This window comes from Diaphorina citri, unplaced genomic scaffold, assembly GCF_000475195.1.
Source record: "Diaphorina citri unplaced genomic scaffold, Diaci psyllid genome assembly version 1.1 scaffold728, whole genome shotgun sequence".
Classification (NCBI taxonomy): Eukaryota; Metazoa; Arthropoda; class Insecta; order Hemiptera; family Psyllidae; genus Diaphorina; species Diaphorina citri.
The window spans coordinates 22,253-49,720 of NW_007378161.1; the positions used below are offsets into that span (position 1 = coordinate 22,253).

The 27,468-nt window shown below is 38.2% G+C and overlaps 6 protein-coding genes across 10 annotated transcripts in view; 3 read left to right on the forward strand and 3 right to left on the reverse strand.

The window, feature by feature from the left end:
* LOC103511574 overlaps positions 1-1,219 on the reverse strand; it is a gene marked incomplete in the record, with an annotated part of 7,083 nt that extends 5,864 nt beyond the window's left edge. Inside the window, 4 exon segments of the mRNA XM_008476298.3 lie at positions 32-166; positions 330-458; positions 714-909; positions 1,018-1,219. Of these exon segments, the coding sequence (XP_008474520.1) occupies positions 32-166; positions 330-458; positions 714-909; positions 1,018-1,103 (546 nt within the window).
* On the reverse strand, positions 1,112-2,457 carry LOC103511575. Its single transcript, XM_008476299.2, has 3 exons — positions 2,269-2,457; positions 1,685-2,024; positions 1,112-1,184 (listed from the first exon to the last, which is right to left on the reverse strand). The coding sequence occupies exons 1-3, from the start codon at positions 2,399-2,401 to the stop codon at positions 1,112-1,114; spliced, it is 546 nt and encodes a 181-aa protein (XP_008474521.1). The 5' UTR covers positions 2,402-2,457.
* Positions 2,458-3,600: 1,143 nt separating this feature from the next.
* On the forward strand, positions 3,601-10,764 carry LOC103511576 (NADPH-dependent diflavin oxidoreductase 1). Its single transcript, XM_017445039.2, has 10 exons — positions 3,601-3,812; positions 4,030-4,082; positions 4,395-4,465; positions 4,761-4,967; positions 5,179-5,184; positions 5,483-5,734; positions 6,423-6,677; positions 9,095-9,259; positions 9,607-9,833; positions 10,379-10,764. Exons 1-10 carry the CDS (start codon positions 3,601-3,603, stop codon positions 10,602-10,604), a joined length of 1,674 nt encoding a protein of 557 aa, XP_017300528.2. The 3' UTR covers positions 10,605-10,764.
* A 1,787-nt stretch (positions 10,765-12,551) lies between these two features.
* On the forward strand, positions 12,552-18,749 carry LOC103511568 (EGF domain-specific O-linked N-acetylglucosamine transferase). Of its 3 annotated transcripts, none has more exons than XM_026825309.1 (11): positions 12,552-12,715; positions 13,542-13,656; positions 13,829-13,902; positions 14,195-14,401; positions 14,665-14,813; positions 15,175-15,338; positions 15,672-15,946; positions 16,318-16,518; positions 17,004-17,137; positions 17,753-17,855; positions 18,492-18,749. In XM_026825309.1, the coding sequence occupies exons 2-11, from the start codon at positions 13,560-13,562 to the stop codon at positions 18,642-18,644; spliced, it is 1,557 nt and encodes a 518-aa protein (XP_026681110.1). In that variant the 5' UTR covers positions 12,552-12,715; positions 13,542-13,559; the 3' UTR covers positions 18,645-18,749. The 3 variants fall into 3 exon arrangements, with proteins under 3 accessions (XP_026681110.1, XP_026681109.1, XP_008474515.1); XM_026825308.1 differs by having other exon boundaries at positions 12,552-12,711; XM_008476293.2 differs by lacking the exon at positions 13,542-13,656 and having other exon boundaries at positions 12,552-12,711; positions 13,714-13,902.
* On the reverse strand, positions 18,545-25,101 carry LOC103511569 (calmodulin-like). 3 transcript variants are annotated; one of them, XM_026825312.1, is made up of 4 exons: positions 24,995-25,101; positions 20,083-20,188; positions 19,558-19,843; positions 18,545-19,376 (listed from the first exon to the last, which is right to left on the reverse strand). In XM_026825312.1, the coding sequence occupies exons 1-3, from the start codon at positions 25,088-25,090 to the stop codon at positions 19,599-19,601; spliced, it is 447 nt and encodes a 148-aa protein (XP_026681113.1). In that variant the 5' UTR covers positions 25,091-25,101; the 3' UTR covers positions 18,545-19,376; positions 19,558-19,598. The 3 variants fall into 3 exon arrangements, with proteins under 3 accessions (XP_026681113.1, XP_026681112.1, XP_026681111.1); XM_026825311.1 differs by lacking the exon at positions 24,995-25,101 and having other exon boundaries at positions 20,083-20,503; XM_026825310.1 differs by lacking the exons at positions 18,545-19,376; positions 24,995-25,101 and having other exon boundaries at positions 19,452-19,843; positions 20,083-20,503.
* Positions 25,102-25,338: 237 nt separating this feature from the next.
* On the forward strand, positions 25,339-27,466 carry LOC103511578 (EGF domain-specific O-linked N-acetylglucosamine transferase-like). Its single transcript, XM_026825300.1, has 4 exons — positions 25,339-25,401; positions 25,549-25,624; positions 26,401-26,564; positions 27,210-27,466. Exons 1-4 carry the CDS (start codon positions 25,389-25,391, stop codon positions 27,464-27,466), a joined length of 510 nt encoding a protein of 169 aa, XP_026681101.1. The 5' UTR covers positions 25,339-25,388.
* Positions 27,467-27,468: the final 2 nt, after the last annotated feature.

Consider the following 27,468-nt stretch of genomic DNA (forward strand, 5'->3'; position numbering starts at 1 on the left):
TTTTTTTTTTTTTTTTTGAGGATGACCTTACCTGCCAGTAATTGTCAATGATAATTTGTACATCAGGGTGAATATCCATGGCTCTCTGGTAGTTTCCATTCCTCCACATAGTCTGAATGTAGGCCTGGAATTCTTCATTCTCCTCATGAATTTGGGATAGGAAACTCTGAAACATGCATGGCCTTCATTATTTTGGTGCATTAGTTATGATACAGATAAAACACCATATTTTGGCAGATGATAGTTTTAACCATATGTCCAAATGAAACCTTTTATCATATCAGAGTAGGTCTGCCTTTAGGTCTAATCCTCTCTGGCTGTACACTTACCTTCTCAATTAGTTTATGTTTCTTGTACTGATAAAAGGCAGCAGTCATCTGAGGTCTTGATAAGCATGAAGTCTTGGGACAAATGGCAGTCCTTTTCCCTGGCACATACTTGTTACTGAACTCATGATTCTGAAAATAGAAAGTTCAAAAATAATGTGTTATCTTTTGTACAAAATATTTTTAACCTAGAATTTAAAAGACATACATTACAATTTGTGTTAGGATGATTATGTTCTACCACCTAGGAAAAGCCAAATATTGTAGCAATATTTGATTATTTATATATGTGACATTCAGTTTTTTTTTTTACCTTGTATGTAATCTAAATTATGCCAGGCCACAGTCTTAGATCACACATAGCTGTATAATAATCTAGGTACTTACATAGTTAACATTGATTTTCCCTTTCTTTAGCACATTCTGTCTCTTTTTTTGATCCTTGATGTACTGATCTAAAGCTATTTGATTGTTGACAACTACATAGGTCAGGAACTCTGAATCATCATTGAATAAACTTCCAGCATTGTGTTTTCTAGACACATAATATTTGTTGGTGAAGAACTCATGATCTTCTTGGGCCCTGTTGAGAGAAAATGTATGTAGTTAGGCAAAAATAAATTATACAGATTGTTTGACAGAAAACCAAAGCAGTTATCAGTAGGAGGTAAGTCAGGTGGGAGATACTTACTCTTGTTGTAACATATCATTGTACTGGTCCAATAAGGTGTATTTGTTCTCCTTTGGCTCACTTTCAGGCAAATTTATTGGGTCCATTTTCTAAATTAAAACAGTCTGCACCAGGCAACAGCAACCTGCAACTCCTGCAAGTTCAACAAGTTGAGCAAGTTCTGCAACCTGCAACTCGATTTTTCGAACAACGAAAATTTCAAATTTCAAAATATACCGCCAAGTTTTTGTTTACATCCATAGCCATGTGATTGGGCGTATTTTCAAAAGAGGCGTATTTTAAGGACTTTTCACACGAGCTCTGGAAGAAAAAGGTTCGCCGGTAGATGTTCGCTTGGGACGGGCCAAAACCAGCCAGGATCATAGAAATTAAGCAATGTTGCATAAATATGGTGGGTATTCGCTATTCGGATGGGTGGCTATGGCTTTTCCAGTGACATAATCTTATATTATAAGAACAAGATCTCATTCACAGTTCACATTTCATAGTTCACACACTGATCGCTCTATCTCGAGAACCACAACACCTAGAAAGCTGAAATTTGGTAGGAATATTCCTTTTATGGTCTAGGTGTGCAATAAGAAAGGATTTTGCGAAAATCTAAACCGATCCTGAGATATGATCAATTTTTGATCGCTCAAATCACCATAAGAAATACACAGAGTGCAGAGACTGCGGGAGAGATTCATTTGTCTTATTGATATTTTCATAATCAAGGTCCTCATTCATTTTGGTCATATCTTTATGCTTAGAAGGGTCATTTACTTTAGTATCGTCACTGTGTGTGTTTTCTATTTTGTCAACATTCTCATCACTCGTTTCATCAGTGGCTCTGGTACGTTTGTTCTTTGGTTTTGGTCCTTTCGTATCATTCGATTTGATTTGTTGGCTAAAGTCGTAGCAGAATTTTTTGGCCGCGATTTTCCCAAACCAAAACATCTTCTCAGTTTTGGTCAGATGTTTGTGGGCGAGTTTTTTGTCTACAAATATGACTTTCTTCTCTAAGCCTGTTAAATATAGAAAAGATAATGTTGAACATAAAGAAAGTGAAAAGAACATTAAGGAAATGACTCAAATTAGAATATTCAACCTAATCAGGCAACTTTTCTCAAAGTTTCTTTACCTCAGTCAGTGGGCAACTTTACTAGCTAACGTGACAGATTCGGGTCGAACGGTTTTTCGTACGAGTCCAAGTCAAACCACAAAATTTATCTGCGTGTATTAAGTTGGGAAGGATTTTTTTCCTTTTACCTGTACTAGGGTCCGTGATGAGTTTAATATGAACAGGTAGCATCCAAGAAGCAGCATAATGGTTCTCACCAAGATTGTTCAGAAGCGTCTTCACACTGCTTGTTGTCATGACTACCTGACAGTTGTTTTTCATTGCTAGGGTCTCAACCGTACCATCCTGATCCACTGTAACATAATCACATGTAACATAACATAATCACTGTAATATCACATGTATAACTTAACGAGTGAGGTCTGAACCTTGCTTGACCAATGTGCCCTTGGTTTGTCTGTCTGTGCCGCGATGGTATCAAATGGAGTCCAATGACTTTTTTTTGTAGTTTTAATTACCTAGTTTACTTCTTTTGGGTAAAAATCCCGTCTTCCTCCTAAGTTCGCTTTCAAACTAAAAAAAAAAAAAAAATGGAATCAAGCCCAAAAACGAACAAAAAACGTTTAGGGCAAAAAAAGGGAAACTTTAAGTATTGTAGATGCATGAAAAATGTCTAAAGTTGGTGTAATAAAGGAAAAATAAAGGGTAAATGTAAATGCACATCCAAAGTACTTTTATGTTCAACCGTAGATTCCCACTGGGGTCGAAGTTTTCTTGGCTCTGTACTTGGAGTTTGTGGTGCACTCAGTATTGTGAAGACAATGGAGTAGGTAGCTTTATCAAGTTGCAACCAGGAAGTTGATTGCAAAGGAATCACTTAGTAATGGTGTGAATGTTGTGATACCCACTTAAGTTGTGAAAAGGCTCTGCTTTATCATTATCACTAAGAGTTTAATATATATTATATGAACTTTTTTGTTTCAGTTCATGGTTTAAATATGAAGAATTTTGTGTCTCAATTCATCAATCGTAGAACTGAACTTTTAAAACAAAGGTCCATCAAAGAGCTTCAAAATGTGTGGGAAAAGATCTTTCATAGTAGCATGCTTGTGCTACTCAGTGCTTCTGTATTGTGGATATCAATTTTTTTATATATTGCCTTTTATTACACATACATTCCTAACATATCCCATGTGAGACCAGTTCATTTAAAATTCAAGTAAGTTTAAAAAGAAAGCATCTAGGGTAAAAATTTGTGCTAGACAGGTAGTTCTCAGTGAGAACTTCACAATATCTCTGTCATTTAGGTATCAATAGTTTCTTCATCCATATGATTCTAATGATGTTGAAAATTCTTATTAGACAACAGGTGCACAACAGATTAAATTTGATTTTTGGGGGACACTTGTTGGTTTACTAGTCACTCTTATCTGACTTATCTAGTTATTATTTTCTTTAAAGCAATATTCCAATTTTATGCCAACTTTTCTTCTTTCTTCACTCAGGAGCGTCCTCTGATAATGGTAGGTCCAGGTACTGGGATAGCGCCATTCCGAAGCTACATTCACACGAGAATATCCAACCAAACTGCCAGCGCGCAGCGACTTCACTTGTTTTTCGGATGTCGTAATCAAGGGGCGGATTTCTATTTCAACCAAGAATGGCAGAACGCTATCCAGGCCAATCAGCTGACCTTGTATACGGCCTTCTCTAGAGACCAAGAAGAGAAAATGTAAGTGTTCAATTTCGTATGAATATAAAACTCTTATGGCCAGGATCACAACCAGAGTTCAAACTGAGTTCTAATCGTTGAACACTGTACGACACCATTACCTTTTTCAAGATCCTTAACTCCCAAATAGATACCCCTGACTTATTAGGCAAAATCATAAAGTTATTGATACTTTCCCCTTTATTATATTCATTTTTATCCCTGGTTCTATTCATAGAACAAACAATCTGTCCTTTGAGAGTCGTGTTGAGGCTAAAATTCCATACCTGGGCTGGGATTCAACCTACATCATCCTGATTATTAGACCAGAGTCTTGACCACTACACGACCGGGGATAGGCATAACTTTGAACCGTCGCCATTTTGAATCAAGATGGAATGTGACAATTTTAAGTAGCCTATGTCACCCGAGTACTTTGCTTAACAACCACAAAAAGTTTCATCGGTCTAGCCGTTTTTACGTGAAAAGAGGATAACTAAAGGTCTATTTAGCGTGACAGACAGACGGAAATTTTTCTAATGTGATTTTTGGAATCGTGGATGCATAAGGAGTAAGAATAACTAAAAATTTCACTATTCTAAGTGGAATACTACTTCAACTATTTCCCACAAACACTTGACCAATGCAAGGACTCAAGCAAGTGTCCTTATCAGGTATGTTTCTACCATTTATCAATAATCACCCATTTAATGATCTTCTCCCACTCCATGCTTGGGAACTCCTTGTAGTTACAAGAGAAAAAAAAAATCTCAAATACCTACAACAATTTTTACTCTCCATCCCTTAGTAAGTTCAGAGGGGAGTTTTTCCCCCAAGGCAAGGAGGAAAGGTGTTTATCCCCCAAGAAAAAAATTAGTAGTAATGTTGAAAGTGTTTTATTGAATATAATCAAACATGTGGAGACAGTGTCTAATTGATGCTTCATAATCTTTTCATTTTCATTTCCAGGGTGTTGTGAAGACGGATAGATGTTGGGGCTATGAACCTCACTGTAATCAACACACTGCCTACTCTTATCCTCTGTGTCCTGGAGAGCATAAAGGCTGGGTCAAATCAAAAGCTGCTCAATTTGACACTTTCTACAGACAAGCAGATTTTGGCTATGTTAAAGAACAAAGAGAAGAAATGACGGTCCTGTGTGAACCTGCTTTGGCTGTAAGTCTGTTTTAAAATTTCTCATATTACATGAGAATTTTGTCAGTTATTGCTTATTGTTCTTATCAGTACCAGTACTCACATTTGCCAAGATATTGGATATAATATCTTTAAAGGGATTGTGGTTTGAATCCCAGAAGCTAAATGTAAAAATTGAGTAAGAGAAAAGCCATTTGTGAAATTATGATTTTTTTTTTTTTTCAATTCACACTTCCAAGTAGGTAAACATAAACATTAGGTATAATTATATTAATTTATTTGAAACATTTATTTTATGTTTTTTCGGCTTTGTGCTTGGAATTCGGGGTGCACTCAGTCTCGTGAGTAGCTACTTTGATCGAGTAGCGATCAGTGGCGGCATTAGAAGTGTGAAAAGATTATTGAAATATGGAAGTCGATTGCAAAGGAGGCACTTAGAAATGCTGTGATATCCACAAAGGTTGTGAAAAAGCTCCCTTTACCACAAATAATATTAGAGATATTACTCTTAATTCCTACGTATTCTCTATTCCCAGGACGTGCGTCATATCAAGCTCAAGCTCCCTGCCACGTTACAATATAGTCCGGGCGATGTACTTCTAGTACACCCTCACAATAGACACTCCTCTGTACGAAAATGTCTCGAACTGTTACAAGACCGTGATAAACCTTTGACCCCCTCGTCTAGGCTAAGAGTGGTTCAGAAGAATCAGTATATGCCCGTGCCTTACGCCTTGCGAAAGCCTTTGAGTGTGGAACAGTTGGCGACCTTCTATTGGGATTTGAATGTAAGGAAGTTATTTTAGTTGAGTACCTTTAGGAATGGGCTGGACTGTTTTTTTTTTTTTTTTTTTTTTTTTTTTTTTTTTTTTTTTTTTTTTTTTTTTTTTTTTTTATTCTTTTTTTTTTTTTTTTTTTTTTTTTTTTTTTTTTTTTTTCGCTTGGTTGTTATCAATATAAGACTCAGTGAATGAGTTAGATCCTAAAATATGTAACCTCACTCTTCAACGTATAGGTATAGGAATTAGGACTAAAATCATTGACTGAATAGTCCACCGAAAAGAGTGATTCTTTCTTAAAAGACCACTCACTCTTTACCATTTCTAACCGAAAACACATAGCTTTGAATTCTAAATTGATGCCTTCTTTTAAGTTGGAGCCTTCTTCCGAGACCTCACTCTTTAACTCCGTATAGGTATAGGAATTAGGACTAAAATCATTGACTGAATAGTCCACCGAAAAGAGTGATTCTTTCTTAAAAGCCCACTCACTCTTTACCATTTCTAACCGAAAACACATAGCTTTGAATTCTAAATTGATGCCTTCTTTTAAGTTGGAGCCTTCTTCCGAGTGAATTCTACAGTTCCCTCAGTTTATTGTACTAATAAAGTTCTTCTTGTTTTCAAATGCTCGGAGTTGACTATTAGGCCATTTTCACTGCTAATAAAGTAAAAATCCATTCTCTTTATTTCTCAGGCCACGCCGAAACGCTACGCGTTCGAAGTCCTCGCCCATTTCACACCGAGTGAATTAGAACAGGAAAAGCTAACCGAGTTTACATCAGCCGAAGGCCAGACCGATCTGCTCAACTATGCTCACAGACCAAAACGAACTGTACTGGAAATGCTCACTGACTTCCCGCATGCTACCCGGGCTGTTCCTGTGGAATATTTGTTTGAACTATTCTCCCCCATCAGACCTCGTGCTTTCTCTATTGCATCTTCTCCCAAGGTAAACTTGCAGGACTCTTCGTAGATTTGTATAAGCTTAAGCCAACTTTTAGGCCTGTTTGCCCCTACTTCTAAGCCTTTTAAAATGGGCTCTTAGACCGAAGAGAACTGTATTAGAAATGCTCACAGACTTCCCGAAAACCTACAATGACGGAATTGTTAAGAGTGGAGAAAAAATTACCTACTTCTCTATTGCATCTTCTCCCAAGGTAAACTTGCAGGACTCTTCGTAGATTTGTATAAGGTTAAGCCAACTTTTAGGCCTGTTTGCCCCTACTTCTAAGCCTTTTAAAATGGGCTCTTGGACCGAAGAGAACTGTATTAGAAATGCTCACAGACTTCCCGAAAACCTACAATGACGGAATTGTTAAGAGTGGAGAAAAAATTACCTACAAAATGTGTACCTACATGAGATTTTGAGAGAAAAGCACCTAACAAACTAGGTATGTATTGTGTATTGTTGAGAAAGATTATCCGATTTTTATTTATTAGATTTGCTACGTCTGGTAACTAGAGAGACTGGATATCTTTTCTTCCTGTCTAAAAATTTTACTTTTGCTTGTGGTGATTGGTAATCGACAACCTCCACGCAGAGACATGTCTTATTACAGCCTGCAATCACCCTGTATAACGAGTGTGTAATCAGTGTAATACATACTCTGTGCATCTATTTACCTTCCACATATCATGTATACTTCCTACGTATCGTTTTCTATTTATTTACATAATATTTTCAAAGATAACTTTTCCCTTTCCCTCGTCTCCTGTGTTGCCTCTCTTTCACTGCCATTTAGTTTGTTATTTCCCTTGTGCGAGATTTTTATCATCTGAAAAATAAAGTTTTTTGATTGTATTTGGTTCGTGACGTGGACAATGAAAGCGACCAGATTGAAACTGCTGGGACCAGTGAGCATCTTGAGCGTGGTACCAATACCACCAGTGACGATGCTATAGAAAATAATTCACAACAAACCAATGAGTGTGTACAACGAACCTCTTCCATTTCAAGTCAAAATGAAGCACAAAGGACACAACCCCATTCTCCTAGCGCATTTTCCTTGGACTCTATAAGAAGTATTATCTTTGACAAGGTAATCAGACAACTGGAGAATTCGGATGATGGTATAGATGGGACTATGTGCCGCATCTGTTACGGTACTAGTCAGGAGAACCTACTGCCAATCTGCCAATGTAGAGGATCCATAGCCCACGTACATGTTACATGCATGGAGCGATGGTTACAGGAGTGTGGCAGTGACAGCTGTGATCTCTGTCAGTTCAAGTTCATTACAGAGAGGAAACCCATGGAGACAAAACTCAGGTCGTTCCTAACCTGGCTTCGACAAACTGACAACGAAATGCAAGAGATGTGGATGGATTTGGGCGCGATGTGTGCGTTCTTTTGCTTCACCCTCCTCATGAACATATCCTCGTATCAGTACATCTTTTCGAATTCGATGAAAATCTTCAGTTCAGATGTGCCCAATCGACTTGGACTTTCCCTGACTACTGTAGGTTTGTGTTCGTTCGTCGCCCATGTTGATACGATCGTTTTGTCCTGGTTGTGCTACATTGGACTCAAACATTATGCGCGATGGCATTCCTGGTATAGGAGGAGGTCGATGCGGCTGAGAATAGTCCTACCTGATCCTATTATGAGAGAAATGTGAACGAAAAACACTGGATTGAAATGAGCAAAAGCTTATGTAACAAAATCAACCTTTGTTTGTTCTTTGTGTCGAAGTATGTATTGTGTATTGTTGAGAAAGATTATCCGATTTTTATTTATTTATTTTTTCAAGAGGTTTGTTTTTTGTATCATTATGTTTCTATCTCTTTTTGTGACAGACCCATAGTGGTGAGCTTCACTTATTGTGTCGAAAAAACTATAGGATTTTGCTATCAATATCGGACGTTATTAAATAATAATAATAGGTACATGAGGCATGAGGTGCACTGCAAGAGTAAATAGGTACCAGTATGAAAAAATTATAATTAACAGAATTTTGTAACACCCAGTATACTCATAGAGCATCGTCTGAAAAGACCTTCCTTTACCCAGTATACTCATAGAGCATCGTGTGAAAAGACCTTCCTTATCAGTTCCAAATGTTGGTCTTGCTAGTTGCTAGCTTCACACTATAAAAAGTAAACAAACGTGCCTGACTGAAAGTAAAAATTTGAAATCAGTGGATATTGCATCTCTTTTTGGTTATTTTCTCTTGTGTAATTTAATTTTGAAGTAGGGCTTTTACAGTCATTAAGTATACCATAAAAAAACTATAAATCCCACAGGAATATTCGCAAACAGGTACTTACTTTAGCAGTAAAGTTCCACCTATTAGGGATCCTATTTTATTTATTTTTTCAAGAGGTTTGTTTTTTGTATCATTATGTTTCTATCTCTTTTTGTGACAGACCCATAGTGGTGAGCTTCACTTACTAGTTGCCATTGTCAAGTACAAGACCAAAATGTTGGCTCCACGCTATGGTCTGTGTTCCAATTATCTGGCCGCTTTAAACCCTGGAGACTCCGTGGCCATTTCTATCAAGCGGGGATCCTTTGTCTTTCCTAAAAACGAGGTAAGCGCTATTTATCTTTTTTAGGGTAGTGTTCTCTGTCATTAATTAGGTGAAGTGAAATATGTAGGTAGTTGCCAGCCTAGCTTAGAGGGTAGCGCGCCTGCCTTGTAAGCGCTAGGTTGCGGGTACGATTCCCGGCCAACTTTATGCGAGACAGATGAATTTTGTTCTCGGAACGGCTGGCTATCTCTTATTCTGTGTTCGATTTCTGTCGAACTTCTAAACTTTAATAAATTCAACAACAAAAAAGTTCTGCTTAAAAAAAATAATAAAATAAAATAATAATAATAATAAAAATAAACTTGCAGCTACATAACAAACCCAACTTTTCTTCTTTCTTCACTCAGGAGCGTCCTCTGATAATGGTAGGTCCAGGTACTGGGATAGCGCCATTCCGAAGCTACATTCACACGAGAATATCCAACCAAACTGCCAGCGCGCAGCGACTTCACTTGTTTTTCGGATGTCGTAATCAAGGGGCGGATTTCTATTTCAACCAAGAATGGCAGAACGCTATCCAGGCCAATCAGCTGACCTTGTATACGGCCTTCTCTAGAGACCAAGAAGAGAAAATGTAAGTGTTCAATTTCGTATGAAACAAAAAACAAATGAAACCATTAGCCCATTGGTAACGCAGTCGCGTGCCATGCAGAAGGTCCCGGGTTCGATTTCCACCATTGACAAAAAATTGTACTCGTATTGTACTTACTTTCTGGTGTTGACCAGCACCTATTGGAATTACTAGTGGTTGACCCGTCCTTTGTACGGGACCATCACACACACGCACACCACTATCACACCCACACCCACCCACAAAACCACCACACACACCACACACACAAACTCATCACACACACACCCATCACACCACACATCCATCGCACACACACCCATCACATCACACACACCACACACACACCCATCACACCACACACACACACACGCACACGCACACATCTATTTAGTGCGACAGACAGACATACACACAGACAGAAATTTTTCTAATGTGATTTTTGGAATCGTGGATGCATAAGGAGTAAGAATAACTAAAAATTTCACTATTCTAAGCAATGTACAGACAAATCTACAATTTTATTTATATAGATTTATTATTTTCAGCTATGTTCAACACGTAATGTCTCGTCATTTGCCACTCCTTCAAGATCTCATCTGCTCCCACCAGGCTACTGTTCTCATAGCTGGTAATGCTAACGATATGCCCACTGCTGTCAGAGAGGTCCTGGTGGAAACAATCACTTTGGAATTGCAAGATGAAGAGGAAGCAAAACAATATGTCGAGCAAATGGAGAGAGAAGGAAGACTGCAAACGGAAACCTGGGCCTAAAGGCTGTTAAAGGCACGTTTTAGCCAAATTATCTATGAAGTATAAGGATGAGCTTTTTAACATTGGACAATGACCTTTATTTTTCAGAGATATATTAGGTACCAAATAAATTGCGTAAAATAAAATGTGTACCAAAAATTTCTTCGTTGCTTTGCCTACATATTTGTATGAATGCCGTGTATTATTTTAATTATGTACAGACAAATCTACAATTTTATTTATATAGATTTATTATTTTCAGCTATGTTCAACACGTAATGTCTCGTCATTTGCCACTCCTTCAAGATCTCATCTGCTCCCACCAGGCTACTGTTCTCATAGCTGGTAATGCTAACGATATGCCAACTGCTGTCAGAGAGGTCCTGGTGAAAGTTATCACTTTGGAATTGCAAGATGAAGAGAAAGCAAAACAATATGTCGAACAAATGGAGAGAGAAGGAAGACTGCAAACGGAAACCTGGGCCTAAAGGCTGTTAAAGGAACGTTTTAGCCAGATTATCTATGAAGTATAAGGATGAGCTTTTTAACATTGGACAATGACCTTTATGTTTCAGAGATATATTAGGTAGGTACCTAATAAATTGCGTAAAATAAAATGTGTACCAAAAATTTCTTCGTTGCTTTGCCTACATATTTGTATGAATGCCGTGTATTATTTTAATTATGCAATATGCAACATTTATAAGATTAGTGGAGATGCCTGATTGCGGTTAACAAATTTGAGTCTGCAATAAACTGATCAATGACTATGAACTATTTTACTATTTACATATCTATTGTTAATTATTGGATCTACCACAATATGATAATACCGCGAATACAAAATCACCCTCGAGTTATCAGGTGAAGTACCCCATAAATACTATTTTTATGCAACCACCCTGTAATCATTTTCCTTTTTCTATTTTAATTATGCAATATGCAACATTTATAAGATTAGTGGAGATGCCTGATTGCGGTTAACAAATTTGAGTCTGCAATAAACTGATCAATGACTATGAACTATTTTACTATTTACATATCTATTGTTAATTATTGGATCTACCACAGTATGATAATACCACGAATACAAAATCACCCTCGAGTTATCAGGTGAAGTACCCCATAAATACTATTTTTATGCAACCACCCTGTAATCATTTTCCTTTTTCCTCTTTGTAATAAAATTTGTAAACAAAAAAGCCGCATATCCTCATCGTACCCAAGCACTTTTGAGTGTTTGTAGTCCTAACTACCCAAGGTCCACAATTGTGGACCACCTTTTTGTAGTCTAGGTTTTTGGAGTCATAGAAAGTAAAGTTAACCAGTTTTTCCATTGTTTAAAGAGGATTTTTTACTGTAAAAATGAGTCTATGAGACTTCTACCCTCAAAAACCACGAGTAAACTTATCCTTTGGGAGAATTTAGAAATCTAGTGATTTTCAAGTCAAATCTAGTGATTTTTTTTCCTCGAATCTAGTGATTTTTTAAAATTTGGAGTGAAATTTGTAAACAAAAAAAACCGCATATTTCAACCGGGAAAATTTGAAAAAATCAAGTGTGTTTTAAAATTAAAAGTTTTTTGTGGGTTGATACTTGATAAGTTGATTGGAGTTGGAGGTGGTTGTTGGATTTATTAAAAATTAAAAAATTGAGGTGGATATTACTGGTTGACAAAGGACAGAAACTTTTTAGCAAGAAGTTTCTTTAAAAAATCATCAATAAAACAGGTTTTTGGAGTCATAGAATAGAAAGTAAAGTTAACCAGTTTTTCCATTGTTTAAAGAGGATTTTTTACTGTAAAAATGAGTCTATGAGACTTCTACCCTCAAAAAGACATGCTCTACTGTGTGTCCTGAAATATGTGTAATTACATGATAGACATGAATTGTTTCGGAAAACAAGTCATCATCAACTCATCATTATTCCATTATTTCCGTTCAAACTTAAACGCCCGTCGCCGTTGGTTGTTGGATTTATTAAAAAATTGAGGTGGATATTACTGGTTGACAAAGGACAGAAACTTTTTAGCAAGAAGTTTCTTTAAAAAATCATCAATAAAACAGCTTGAAAGAAGGAAACATTTTAATCATCCAACTAAAAGGAAAGCTTCTTGAACTAAAAATTGGTAGGTAAGACTTGATTTCAAAATTCAGAAGTTTTTGGCTAATTTAAGCAGTAATTTTAACATGAACTTTACATTTGATTTGCCAAACTACCTGTTGCTTGTGACACATAGTTAACTAGGTAGGTGCAAAAACCTTACACTCAGCTTTCTCTTAAGAAGAAAAAGTGATGAAATGTAGCCCAAATTTTCAAAACCTTTGGTATCAATTTATTATATCCTAAAGTCATTTTAAGTTCAACATTACAAGAGTTCCTTTTATAGTAACAGCAGCAATAGCTCTGATAAATGTTTAATCTCTGTGAAACTTATGTTGTCCCACACAACTTCAACACCCACAACATTTTGTTTATGAGCCAACACTATCATAGTAATTTTATCTTTACTATCATGATGAATAAACCTCTTTCAAATAAACGAAAACCCGAATATCAGCGACTCGCTCGCCTACTCGACTCTCGAGTGAGAAATCGGCACGGTGTAATTTCCATATTCAACTCGATTAATTTCCACTCGAGTTACAACTCGAGTTGGAAAATAATCGAGTAGAAAATAATCGAGTTGAAAAATCTCACTCGAGTCCCATCACTACTACTGAGTGAGTAGGATGATCTTCTATTGTTTATATTTTTTGGTGTTTCCCAACCCAAGTTTTTTTTTCTTCTTCTTCTTCTTCTTCTTCTTCTTCTTCTTCTTCTTCTTCTTCTTCTTCTTCTTCTTCTTCTTCTTCTTTCTCTTGAACTCAAATAGCAGTTACTCTTTCAAATAAAATTGTAGGGAATTAGTAGGGATCAATTTTATTTTATTACTATTTAATTTGTTTGATTTTTCAGATACACCAATGCCCAGCCATGATACCATTACAATGGTTCATGTTCATTATAACTTTGTCATTTCATATTGGTTGTTCATACGGTAATGCTTTTGACTTGGATCTCCATCCTGAACATTTGGAATACTAGATCAATTTTATTTTATTACAATTTAATTTGTTTGATTTTTCAGATTCACCAATGCCCAGCCATGATACCATTACAATGGTTCCTGTTCATTATAACTTTGTCATTTCATATTGGTTGTTCATACGGTAATGCTTTTGACTTGGATCTCCATCCTGAACATTTGGAATACTACTTCAACTATTTCCCACAAACACTTGACCAATGCAAGGACTCAAGCAAGTGTCCTTATCAGGTATGTTTCTACCATTTATCAATAATCACCCATTTAATGAACTTCTCCCACTCCATGCTTGGGAACTCCTTGTAGTTGCAAGAAAAAAAATCTCAAATACCTACAACAATTTTTACTCTCCATCCCTTAGGAAGTTCAGAGGGGAGTTTTTCCCCCAAGGCAAGGAGGAAAGGTGTTTATCCCCCCAAGGAAAAAATTAGTAGTAATGTTGAAAGTGTTTTATTGAATTTAATCAAACATGTGGAGACAGTGTCTAATTGATGCTTCATAATCTTTTCATTTTCATTTCCAGGGTGTAGTGAAGACGGATAGATGTTGGGGCTATGAACCTCACTGTAATCAACACACTGCCTACTCTTATCCTCTGTGTCCTGGAGAGCATAAAGGCTGGGTCAAATCAAAAGCTGCTCAATTTGACACTTTCTACAGACAAGCAGATTTTGGCTATGTTAAAGAACAAAGAGAAGAAATGACGGTCCTGTGTGAACCTGCTTTGGCTGTAAGTCTGTTTTAAAATTTCTCATATTACATGAGAATTTTGTCAGTTATTGCTTATTGTTCTTATCAGTACCAGTACTCACATTTGCCAAGATATTGGATATAATATCTTTAAAGGGATTGTGGTTTGAATCCCAGAAGCTAAATGTAAAAATTGAGTAAGAGAAAAGCCATTTGTGAAATTATGATTTTTTTTTTTTTTCAATTCCCTTGTACCTCTAATAACTAATTCTATCCTGACAGTAAATCTTGTTTATCTTACAGGAAGATTCTTCTCTGGAATGTTCGAAACATTTAAGATTCTGTAGAGGTAGAAATATCTTCATGGACTTGACTGGTTTGAATACAAGGAAAGAGCCCATTCGATACAAGATGGACGTCCTCAAACATGGCCAGATTGGGGGTAATTGCAAGTAAGTGCCAACATAGCTCTTGTCTAGGAGGTGTAGGTAAGGTGCGAGATGGGTGTCATACTTTTCTCACGAACATGGAAAAAAAGGAGCTAGTCTTGGAGGTACAAATACAGTGTTTACAGGGGAAGCTCTAGTCCTTAAGTATCTAAAGTAAGGAGCATCTACATCTACCTATGTATCTAAGGGACCCTAACTTTGACATAAAACCTACTCCTTTAGGTACCCAAAATTTGCGTAAAACCTACCTATTAGTTACATATCCTATCAAAGTTTTTGGCTGTTTTCTTATTAAGACCTTTAAAGAAAAAATGGTCTCAGGTATGTACTTATTTAAGTAATATATCAACGTATATGTTCCCAGGTTCAACGAATCAAAGCTAAAAGAAGAGGCAGACCATGTGAGTCCCCTGCAGTCTTGGGCACCAGAAATGCTACAGTTTACTCAACTATCCTCTCCTCCCCTGACATCTAACAAGTGTGACGTCATCATAGATCAGCCCACGTACATCATGAAAATAGACGCAAGTAAGAGTTACAAACTATTAGCGCAGTGGTAACGCGCTTGCTTGCCATGCAGAAGGTCCTGGGTTCGATGCCCACCATCAACAAAAATTTGTACTCGTTTTTCGATTCCAAATATTTCAACTTCAACGGGTTACTCTCTGGTGTCCTCGTCTTCTCGTATTGACCTAAATGGGAAGTATTTGTCTCTTATCGCCCGTCTGATGAGGGACATACTATGAGATGGGCATAATTGCTACGAAATAAAAACGGCGGTGGAACACTCATCTTTTTTTTATTTTTATTAAATCACTACTTATTTTAAATTCTCTATATTGTCTTTGTACTTTTTTGCAGCTGTGAACATGTACCATCACTTCTGCGACTTCTTCAACCTGTACGCATCTCAGCACGTGAACGCCTCTCACCCTGACGTATTTTCCACGGACGTTCACATTATGATATGGGAGAGCTACACGTACGCCTCTGCTTTCGCCGATACGTTCAGAGCGTTCACGCGACATCCGGTGTGGGATTTGAAAACGTTTACGGGCCTCACCGTGTGTTTCAAGAACCTGGTGTTGCCCCTGCTCCCCCGGATGATCTATGGACTCTACTATAATACGCCCCTGGTGAGAACTCCCTAGATTTTTTTTCGTCGTGAGTGGTTTAGTAAAAATTGGCTTTAAATATTACGTGATTGGCTACCTAATTTACTTAAAAGTTCATTAACTACACACTTCCATTTCATTGGCCTTTAAACCAATGTTTCTGCCAGCCTAGTTAGCTTGGTTGGTAGCGCGCCTGCCTTGTAAGTGCTAGGTCGCATTTTTGATTCCCGCCCGGGATGCACTATAAACAGATGAGGTTCGTTCCCAGGAAGGCTGGCTTTCTCCCATCCTGTCTTCCCCTCTTTGATTTCGGGGAAACATACATTAATACAGTTTCCTCTATCAAACCTCATTTTTTTAAAATCCTCTCAATTTCTACTGTTTGTTCGCAGATCTGGGGCTGTGAGAAGAGTGGTCTTATGGAGGCGTTCTCCAAACATATTCTGCATCGACTCAAAGTACGCCGACTCCGGAGGAAAAACTCCAAAGTGCGGATAACCTTGTTATCTCGGGACACCCAGTATAGAAATATCCTCAATGAACAAGAACTGATTGAAGCGCTGTCCCAAGAACCGAGTGTGAAAGTCAAGAGGGTGAGTTCCCATTTACACACAAGACCTCATTTATACCTACTCCTAGGATGAGACTTTTAAAAGTCTCAGTATAAATGGGGTATGTTCTACATACAAATATCTATTCTGTTCCATACATAGTTAGCTGTTAGCTTAGCCAATAGCTAAGGCCAGCCACTCACACTGTCATGTAGACCTGACAGGTACGTCTGAAAAGGTCCGCCTGTCAGGTCTGCCTTCTACATAGCTTAGCCAATAGCTAAGGCCAGCCACTCACACTGTCATGTAGACCTGACAGGTACGTCTGAAAAGGTCCGCCTGTCAGGTCTGCCTAATGAGCACACACATACTATCAAGTAGACGTGACAGACGGACCTGATCAGGTGTACCTGTCAGGTCTACCTGATAGTGTGTGTGCTCAGCAGGTATCATGAGTCCATGACCCTTATAAATTTTCATTTCCTTCCTTTTCCCCCTTTAGCTTAATATTTCTCTGTTTTTCGCAGGTCGTGTACAACAGACAGATGAATTTCACCAAGCAGCTAGAGAAGACTTACAACTCGGATATTCTGATTGGAATGCATGGAGCGGGCCTAACACATCTCATGTTTCTACCTGACTGGGCGGTGGTGTTTGAGTTGTGAGTAGCTTATTTCTTTCTTACTAAGCGTCCGTTCGTTAAATTAAAACTTCTGTCAAAAGAAGAAGAAAAAAAATCTTGACTAGGTTTCTAGCTAATTGCGTAACACTGGTCTCACATTGCACGCGTAAAAGCGCGACTTTGAGTAGCGGGTAGTGCATTTGATTTGCCAAACTACCTGTTGCTTGTGACACATAGTTAACTAGGTAGGTGCAAATACCTTACACTCAGCTTTCTCTAAAGGTGGGTCCAGACTTGTGCAATGCAACATGCAATGCAATGAAATTCGTTAGTTTGGACGTGTTTGAGAAAGTTGCAGCAAAGTTTTTTTTAATATCTCTACGTAGGTTTAAATTAAAATAGTGTTTAAAAACCTGCTTTGCTGTATTAGTCTCGGATTCCTAGCATACCTATCTAGCGGGTAGTCTGCTGCAAAACCAAACCTATTAAAATGATAGATACCCTCTATCTCTATAGACTCTATATCATTTTCATAGGTATGGTTTTGCAGGCGACTATGCGCTTCTGAAAGTCGCACGTCTACGTGTTCAATGTGAGACGGGCCTAATGGTCCAAAATAATACTAAATAAATCGTGTTTTTTTATGTTCTCTAGGTATAACTGTGAGGATGAGCATTGCTACAAGGACCTTGCAAGACTCCGAGGTATCAAGTACATTACATGGGAAGATAAAAGCAAGCTGGAGCCCCAAGACGAGGTAATTTAGTTTTGAACATACGAGTATTTAATATCTCTACGTAGGTTTAAATTAAAATAGTGTTTAAAAACCTGCTTTGCTGTATTAGTCTCGGATTCCTAGCATACCTATCTCGATGGTGTAGTGCTGTAGTGGTCAAGACGCTCGCCTGGTAAACAGGAGGGTGTTGGTTCAATTCCTGCCGAGGTATGGAATTTAGTCAATATAAATTGAGAATTTGACCACAGGTAAAGTAGTAGCCTACCGTTGAAGTAAAGGGACTTTTCAATCCTATGCGAGCAGTATAAAAATAAGCATTACTATTACACATCACATGCCTTCAGGCACACTCCATTTGTCAAGGGTGTAGGTACTCTAGGTTTTCCTTGCCCTTGGGATTAAATTAATTTGAAGCTGATGAAAAGCAATTTACTGATTGTCTGGCTGGGGGACTTTAAATAGGGAGTATACCAGCCTGAATCCACTCATAAAATTTGTAGCCAAAACCAAATGTGAGCCCAAAGCAATCACTCTAGTTAGGGCTGATTAAGAGGCTGACGAAAAACGCCGACCTCGTCTGTACACGGGAAAAGGAAAGAAGAAGAAGAAGAAGAAGAAGAAGAAGATTTTACTGATGAAAATTTGTAATTATTCCAGGGTCATCATCCGAATGGTGGTGCTCACGCCAAGTTCACCAATTACAAGTTCGACGTGGCAGAGTTTGTTCGTTTGGTCAGACGAGGAGTGAAGCATGTCAAAGCTCATAGCAAATTCCAGCAGTATGTCGCTACCATGCATGATGAGCTGTGATGTAAGTACCTATTGAATTGTCGTGGCTGGTTTGCTGGCTCAAATCAAGCGCACAGGGAAAATACAACTGTGGTGTTATAGTAAAGCCGTATTTTATTATGTGACTTTTTTTCAGTCATCATACGAAATTTCTCTTTGGACTAGTTTGGCAGCGGGTTTGGTGGCGCCATTACGTCCAAAGAGAAATTTCGTATGATGACTAAAAAAAAAAAAAAAATCACATAATAAAATACAGTAGGCCTACGAGTAATAGAATTTCAATAGAACCATCTTGTGTGACGTTATTTTGGAGGAAAACTCAAGAGACAGTGAAATGCAAGTTTATTATAAGTTATTTGAAGTCGCTAACAAACTATTAATTTAAGGGAATAACTTGTCAGGCAATATTTTCCTTCAATATTACGTCATTACTCGATATGTCTGTCATATTTATGTTATACATTGACTTCCTCATTCCTCATTTTTTGTGATAATTAAACTAGTATTATTTTTACCTCTTTTTTTATCCGTGTGAGTTCTGGGAATTCATTTTCTTAGCATGGTATTTATTATGTTCCTTTTATATTCCTAGCAATGCTTTCTTATTTAACGTTTCGCAGTTATTCCAAATTTTTGAAAAGCCAAAATTGATAAAATTCGAACAAGTTCTATAATATCTACATATAAGTTGCACCTTGCTAAGTACATTATTTATATGTTGATGTAACAAAATAGTATCCACATTTGTACAACCATCTTTGTAGTAATATTCCTAGCAATGCTTTATTTAACGTTTCGCAGTTATTCCAAATTTTTGAAAAGCCAAAATTGATAAAATTCGAACAAGTTCTATAATATATACATATAAGTTGCACCTTGCTAAGTACATTATTTATATGTTGATGTAACAAAATAGTATCCACATTTGTACAACCATCTTTGTAGTAACAAAATCTTCATAACTAAGCCATCTTCTTATGATGTCATCAATGTTACAAAATCTTCATAATTAATGCGTCCATCTCCATTGATGTCAGCTTCTTGGATCATTTCATTGACTTCGTCTTCAGATAATCTCTCTCCCAGGGTTGTCATTACATGTCTTAGTTCATCGGCGCAGATATATCCTTGCTTGTGTTTGTCGAATACTTGGAATGCTTGCTTGATTTCTTCTGTACTGTCGGGCGTGTTCAGTTTCCTTGCCATCACGGTGAGGAACTCTGGAATAATTCATCAGAAGCCACGACAATGAAAAAGGAAGCTTTTTTTGTGTTTAACCTAACCCTATAATAACACTAATCACCGCTCTAATTGTGAAAGCTCCTTTTTCGGGTTTAACTTAACCCTACAATAACACTGCTCATTTGTGACAGCTGCTTTTTGCAGCAATTCTTCATTGCCGTGGCTTCTGAACTAGTACCCTCTTTACTTCTTGGTTACAAAGAGCTAGAATAAATACCTGGAAAGTCAATGGTGCCACGTTGGTTGACGTCTATTTCTCGGATCAGATCCAATAGTTCAGCCTCGGTAGGAGTCAGTCCTAGGAACCTCATCACCGTCCCCAACTCATGGATCGGGATTCTGCCGTCTCCTTGGCGGTTGAAAAACGAAAACGCTTCCTTGAAGTCGTTGATTTGTTCTTCGGTCAGTTGATCCGCCATGATATGTTCGAGTAGGAGAAAAATATGAAAAACTAGTTATGGTGGCGATATTTCCAAGCAGTTGATATTTCTGCAAAGTTGAGCCTTCGGTTTACAGAGTTGATGTCTTGACGGTCTTCGTATTATCTTTGGAGTTTGGATTGAAAGTAGTGGTTCGTTTTGAAGTGGCTAGTTCACTGTGGAGCCAAACCTCATATCGGCCAATGTAATAATCACTCCGTTAATGATCTATGGACTCTACTATAATACGCCCCTGGTGAGAACTCCCTAGATTTTTTTTTCGTCGTGATTGGTTTAGTAAAAATTGGCTTTAAATATTACGTGATTGGCTACCTAATTTACTTAAAAGTTCATTAACTACACACTTCCATTTCATTGGCCTTTAAACCAATGTTTCTGCCAGCCTAGTTAGCTTGGTTGGTAGCGCGCCTGCCTTGTAAGTGCTAGGTCGCATTTTTGATTCCCGCCCGGGATGCACTATAAACAGATAAGGTTCGTTCCCAGGAAGGCTGGCTTTCTCCCATCCTGTCTTCCCCTCTTTGATTTCGGGGAAACATACATTAATACAGTTTCCTCTATCAAACCTCATTTTTTTAAAATCCTCTCAATTTCTACTGTTTGTTCGCAGATCTGGGGCTGTGAGAAGAGTGGTCTTATGGAGGCGTTCTCCAAACATATTCTGCATCGACTCAAAGTACGCCGACTCCGGAGGAAAAACTCCAAAGTGCGGATAACCTTGTTATCTCGGGACACCCAGTATAGAAATATCCTCAATGAACAAGAACTGATCGAAGCGCTGTCCCAAGAACCGAGTGTGAAAGTCAAGAGGGTGAGTTCCCATTTACACATAAGACCTCATTTATACCTACTCCTAGGATGAGACTTTTAAAAGTCTCAGTATAAATGGGGTATGTTCTACATAGCTTAGCTGAGAAGATCCATCTAGGTGGCGTTGGTTTGAATACCGTAGACAAGTTCAAATATCTCGGATCCACCATTGACAGTAAAGGCGAGCTGGATTGCGAAATAGCCCACCGGATAAACGTGGCGTGGATGAATTGGAAGAAGATGACAGGAGTGTTGTGCGATAGAAGGATGAATGTGAGATTGAAAGGGAAAATACATAAGACGGTTGTCAGACCTGCCATGATCTATGGTGCCGAGACATGGGCAATGAAGAAGGTACACGAGAAGAGGCTGGAAGTGGCGGAAATGCGTATGTTGAGGTGGAGTCTTGGAGTGACTAGGATGGACAGAATAAGGAATGAAGTGATCAGAGACAAGTTAAAAGTGACTGAAGTTACCAAGAAGATACAAGAACGAAGGTTACAATGGTATGGCCATGTGATGAGAAGGGATGAAGATTATATTGGAAAGAAAGTGAGCAGAATAGAAGTGACAGGACGCAGAGCAAGAGGCAGACCGAAGAAGAAATGGGAGAATTGCGTGAATAAAGATCTGAGTGAGAAGGGATTATCAGTAGATGATGTTCATAACCGAGGCAACTGGAAATTGTTGTCTAAAAATGCCGACCCCATAGCCTATGTCACCCGGAGTTCTTTTCTTAACAACCACAAAAAATTTCATCAAAATCGGTTGAGCCGTTTTCTCGTGAAAAGAGGACAAAAACGGGTGTATTAGGCTATTTTCTTCACGTTTTTGAACCGCCGCCATTTTGAATCAGGATGGAATGTGAAAATTTCAAGTAGTCTATGTCACCCGGAGTACTTTTCTTAACAACCACAAAAAATTTCTTCAAAATCGGTCGAGCCGTTTTCTCGTGAAAAGAGGACAACCAAAGGTCTATTTAGCGTAACAGACAGGCATACACACATACAGACAGACAGACAGACAGACAGACAGAAATTTTTCTAATGTGATTTTTGGAATCGTGGATGCATAAGGAGTAAGAATAACTAAAAATTTCACGATTCTAAGCAATGTACAGACAAATCTACAATTTTATTTATATAGATATCATTTTCATAGGTATGGTTTTGCAGGCGACTATGCGCTTCTGAAAGTCGCGCGTCTACGTGTCCAATGTGAGACGGGCCTAATGGTCCAAAATAATTCTAAATAAACCGTGTTTTTTATGTTCTCTAGGTATAACTGTGAGGATGAGCATTGCTACAAGGACCTTGCAAGACTCCGAGGTATCAAGTACATTACATGGGAAGATAAAAGCAAGCTGGAGCCCCAAGACGAGGTAATTTAGTTTTGAACATACGAGTATTTAATATCTCTACGTAGGTTTAAATTAAAATAGTGTTTAAAAACCTGCTTTGCTGTATTAGTCTCGGATTCCTAGCATACCTATCTCGATGGTGTAGTGCTGTAGTGGTCAAGACGCTCGCCTGGTAAACAGGAGGGTGTTGGTTCAATTCCTGCCGAGGTATGGAATTTAGTCAATATAAATTGAGAATTTGACCACAGGTAAAGTAGTAGCCTACCGTTGAAGTAAAGGGACTTTTCAATCCTATGCGAGCAGTATAAAAATAAGCATTACTATTACACATCACATGCCTTCAGGCACACTCCATTTGTCAAGGGTGTAGGTACTCTAGGTTTTCCTTGCCCTTGGGATTAAATTAATTTGAAGCTGATGAAAAGCAATTTACTGATTGTCTGGCTGGGGGACTTTAAATAGGGAGTATACCAGCCTGAATCCACTCATAAAATTTGTAGCCAAAACCAAATGTGAGCCCAAAGCAATCACTCTAGTTAGGGCTGATTAAGAGGCTGACGAAAAACGCCGACCTCGTCTGTACACGGGAAAAGGAAAGAAGAAGAAGAAGAAGAAGAAGAAGAAGAAGAAGATTATTTTACTGATGAAAATTTGTAATTATTCCAGGGTCATCATCCGAATGGTGGTGCTCACGCCAAGTTCACCAATTACAAGTTCGACGTGAAGAAGAAGAAGAAGAAGAAGAAGAAGAAGAAGAAGAAGATTTTACTGATGAAAATTTGTAATTATTCCAGGGTCATCATCCGAATGGTGGTGCTCACGCCAAGTTCACCAATTACAAGTTCGACGTGGCAGAGTTTGTTCGTTTGGTCAGACGAGGAGTGAAGCATGTCAAAGCTCATAGCAAATTCCAGCAGTATGTCGCTACCATGCATGATGAGCTGTGATGTAAGTACCTATTGAATTGTCGTGGCTGGTTTGCTGGCTCAAATCAAGCGCACAGGGAAAATACAACTGTGGTGTTATAGTAAAGCCGTATTTTATTATGTGACTTTTTTTCAGTCATCATACGAAATTTCTCTTTGGACTAGTTTGGCAGCGGGTTTGGTGGCGCCATTACGTCCAAAGAGAAATTTCGTATGATGACTAAAAAAAAAAAAAAAAATCACATAATAATAAATGAGAGTGTTCCCACTACACACGACACGACGAGTAGGAAGGGGCTCTTAGTGTTATGGAAGCTCCCCAAACTTGTCAATTAGGTAACATTATCAAACACACTGGTACACTGTAGTCTACAGAGTTTAGGCCCCCAAAGCTTGAAATGATCGAACGCAAACTTCAAGTCCATAGCAACCACCTACCTACATGAGCTGGAAGAAAAATATTTCCACACTAGATATTTATTTTCCTTTTGTCTCTCTCTCTCCATCGGTTAACCCCCTTCCTCTCTTGTATTGAATATTCCGATCCAGTAATCAGTGAAAAGAAATTTCGATTAATTTGTACCTACATGAGCTGGAAGAAAAATATTTCCACACTAGATATTTATTTTCCTTTTGTCTCTCTCTCTCTCCATCGGTTAACCCCCTTCCTCTCTTGTATTGAATATTCCGATCCAGTAATCAGTGAAAAGAAATTTCGATTAATTTAGGAATATTAATTAATTTCCAAGATACCTGTTACTTTTCTCACCTGACAAGAAATATTTGTCCCCGGGTTTGAAAACGTTTTCCAGGATTTTCTTCTGAGATTCTTTCTTGTCGGCATACCCGTAGAAATGTCGGCTCGGATCAGACTGCTTGATTTCTCCAATTATCATGCCAGGTTGATCTGGAGACAAATAGAGTGAATTTACAGAAGGGGCAAATCTAGCAGTTTATCCCATACTTCGCTGCGTAAAAAATGATACTTCCGGGGATCGAACCCTAAACCCCCATAAACACAATCTCGTGTATCTGGTGTGATAGTTTTTGTACCAGGTTCCTGAAAACAATGTTGAAATATACAAAGTCGGTCGATTTAGACACTTTAAAATTGTTTGTTTTTATTACCTATGACATAAAAGGTAGGTACATATAACAAACTACCCCCCACTACCTAACTTTACCAGCATAACTACCAAGTTCAGAAAAAAAGAGGAGAAATTAAAATGCAGAAGGGGAAAATTCTCCTATACTGTTTTTGTACTGAGCAAGGGGAATCACATCGAATAGAAAGCTCCAAGTTCTAGCGCATGCGTAGGAGAAGCTTAAGCTCCTCCCCTTTTGAACTTTTCGGTCGTGCTACCAAAGTTAGGTGCCGAGGGTGGGAGTCGGGTGGGAACCTTCATGCTGGACAGTCCGGGAAGCTTAAACAAACCCCTCGCAATTTTTTTTCTGAATTTTATTTTTCTTTATTGTTGTATTTCGGTTTACTGGTTGATTTTTTTCAAATTGCAAGATGTCCTATGTACCTGTTTAAGATTTTATTTACTTCAAAAAATTAAATAGGTACATACGGCACTTTTTTAGGATTCCCAACTCATGGATCGGGATTCTGCCGTCCCCTTGGCGGTTGAAAAACGAAAACGCTTCCTTGAAGTCGTTGATTTGTTCTTCGGTCAGTTGATCCGCCATGATATGTTCGAGTAGGACCGAGATTACCATGCAGTAAATTTAAAAAAAAATAATAATAAAAAAAATAGAAGCCTTTGAAATGTATTGCGAATTTACAGAAGGGGCAAATCTAGCAGTTTATCCCATACTTCGCTGCGTAAAAAATGATACTTCCGGGGATCGAACCCTAAACCCCCCAATTCCCTTGTACCTCTAATAACTAATTCTATCCTGACAGTAAATCTTGTTTACCTTACAGGAAGATTCTTCTCTGGAATGTTCGAAACATTTAAGATTCTGTAGAGGTAGAAATATCTTCATGGACTTGACTGGTTTGAATTTTTCAATTCCCTTGTACCTCTAATAACTAATTCTATCCTGACAGTAAATCTTGTTTATCTTACAGGAAGATTCTTCTCTGGAATGTTCGAAACATTTAAGATTCTGTAGAGGTAGAAATATCTTCATGGACTTGACTGGTTTGAATACAAGGAAAGAGCCCATTCGATACAAGATGGACGTCCTCAAACATGGCCAGATTGGAGGTAATTGCAAGTAAGTGCCAACATAGCTCTTATCTAGGAGGTGTAGGTAAGGTGAGAGATGGGTGCCATACTTTTCTCACGAACATGGGAAAAAAAAGGAGCTAGTCTTGGAGGTACAAATACAGTGTTTACAGGGGAAGCTCTAGTCCTTAAGTAGCTAAAGTAAGGAGCATCTACATCTACCTATGTATCTAAGGGACCCTAACTTTGACATAAAACCTACTCCTTTAGGTACCCAAAATTTGCGTAAAACCTACCTATTAGTTACATATCCTATCAAAGTTTTTGGCTGTTTTCTTATTAAGACCTTTAAAGAAAAAATGGTCTCAGGTATGTACTTATTTAAGTAATATATCAACGTATATGTTCCCAGGTTCAACGAATCAAAGCTAAAAGAAGAGGCAGACCATGTGAGTCCCCTGCAGTCGGGTAATTGCAAGTAAGTGCCAACATAGCTCTTGTCTAGGAGGTGTAGGTAAGGTGCGAGATGGGTGTCATACTTTTCTCACGAACATGGAAAAAAAGGAGCTAGTCTTGGAGGTACAAATACAGTGTTTACAGGGGAAGCTCTAGTCCTTAAGTATCTAAAGTAAGGAGCATCTACATCTACCTATGTATCTAAGGTACCCTAACTTTGACATAAAACTTACTCCTTTAGGTACCCAAAATTTGACATAAAACCTACCTATTAGTTACATATACAGTTTTTGGCTGTTTTCGTATTAAGATCTTAAAAAATGGTCTCAGGTATGTATTTAAGTAATATATCAACGTATATGTTCCCAGGTTCAACGAATCAAAGCTAAAAGAAGAGGCAGACCATGTGAGTCCCCTGCAGTCTTGGGCACCAGAAATGCTACAGTTTACTCAACTATCCTCTCCTCCCCTGACATCTAACAAGTGTGACGTCATCATAGATCAGCCCACGTACATCATGAAAATAGACGCAAGTAAGAGTTACAAACTAATGCAGAAGGTCCTGGGTTCGATGCCCACCATCAACAAAAATTTGTACTCGTTTTTCGATTCCAAATATTTCAACGGGTTACTCTCTGGTGTCCTCGTCTTCTCGTATTGACCTAAATGGGAAGTATTTGTCTCTTATCGCCCGTCTGATGAGGGACATACTACGAGATGGGCATAATTGCTACGAAATAAAAACGGCGGTGGAACACTCATCTTTTTTTTTTACAAACTATTAGCGCAGTGGTAACGCGCTTGCTTGCCATGCAGAAGGTCCTGGGTTCGATGCCCACCATCAACAAAAATTTGTACTCGTTTTTCGATTCCAAATATTTCAACTTCAACGGGTTACTCTCTGGTGTCCTCGTCTTCTCGTATTGACCTAAATGGGAAGTATTTGTCTCTTATCGCCCGTCTGATGAGGGACATACTATGAGATGGGCATAATTGCTACGAAATAAAAACGGCGGTGGAACACTCATCTTTTTTTTTATTTTTATTAAATCACTACTTATTTTAAATTCTCTATATTGTCTTTGTACTTTTTTGCAGCTGTGAACATGTACCATCACATTTTTATTAAATCACTACTTATTTTAAATTCTCTATATTGTCTTTGTACTTTTTTGCAGCTGTGAACATGTACCATCACTTCTGCGACTTCTTCAACCTGTACGCATCTCAGCACGTGAACGCCTCTCACCCTGACGTATTTTCCACGGACGTTCACATTATGATATGGGAGAGCTACACGTACGCCTCTGCTTTCGCCGATACGTTCAAAGCGTTCACGCGACATCCGGTGTGGGATTTGAAAACGTTTACGGGCCTCACCGTGTGTTTCAAGAACCTGGTGTTGCCCCTGCTCCCCCGGATGATCTATCGTTGAGC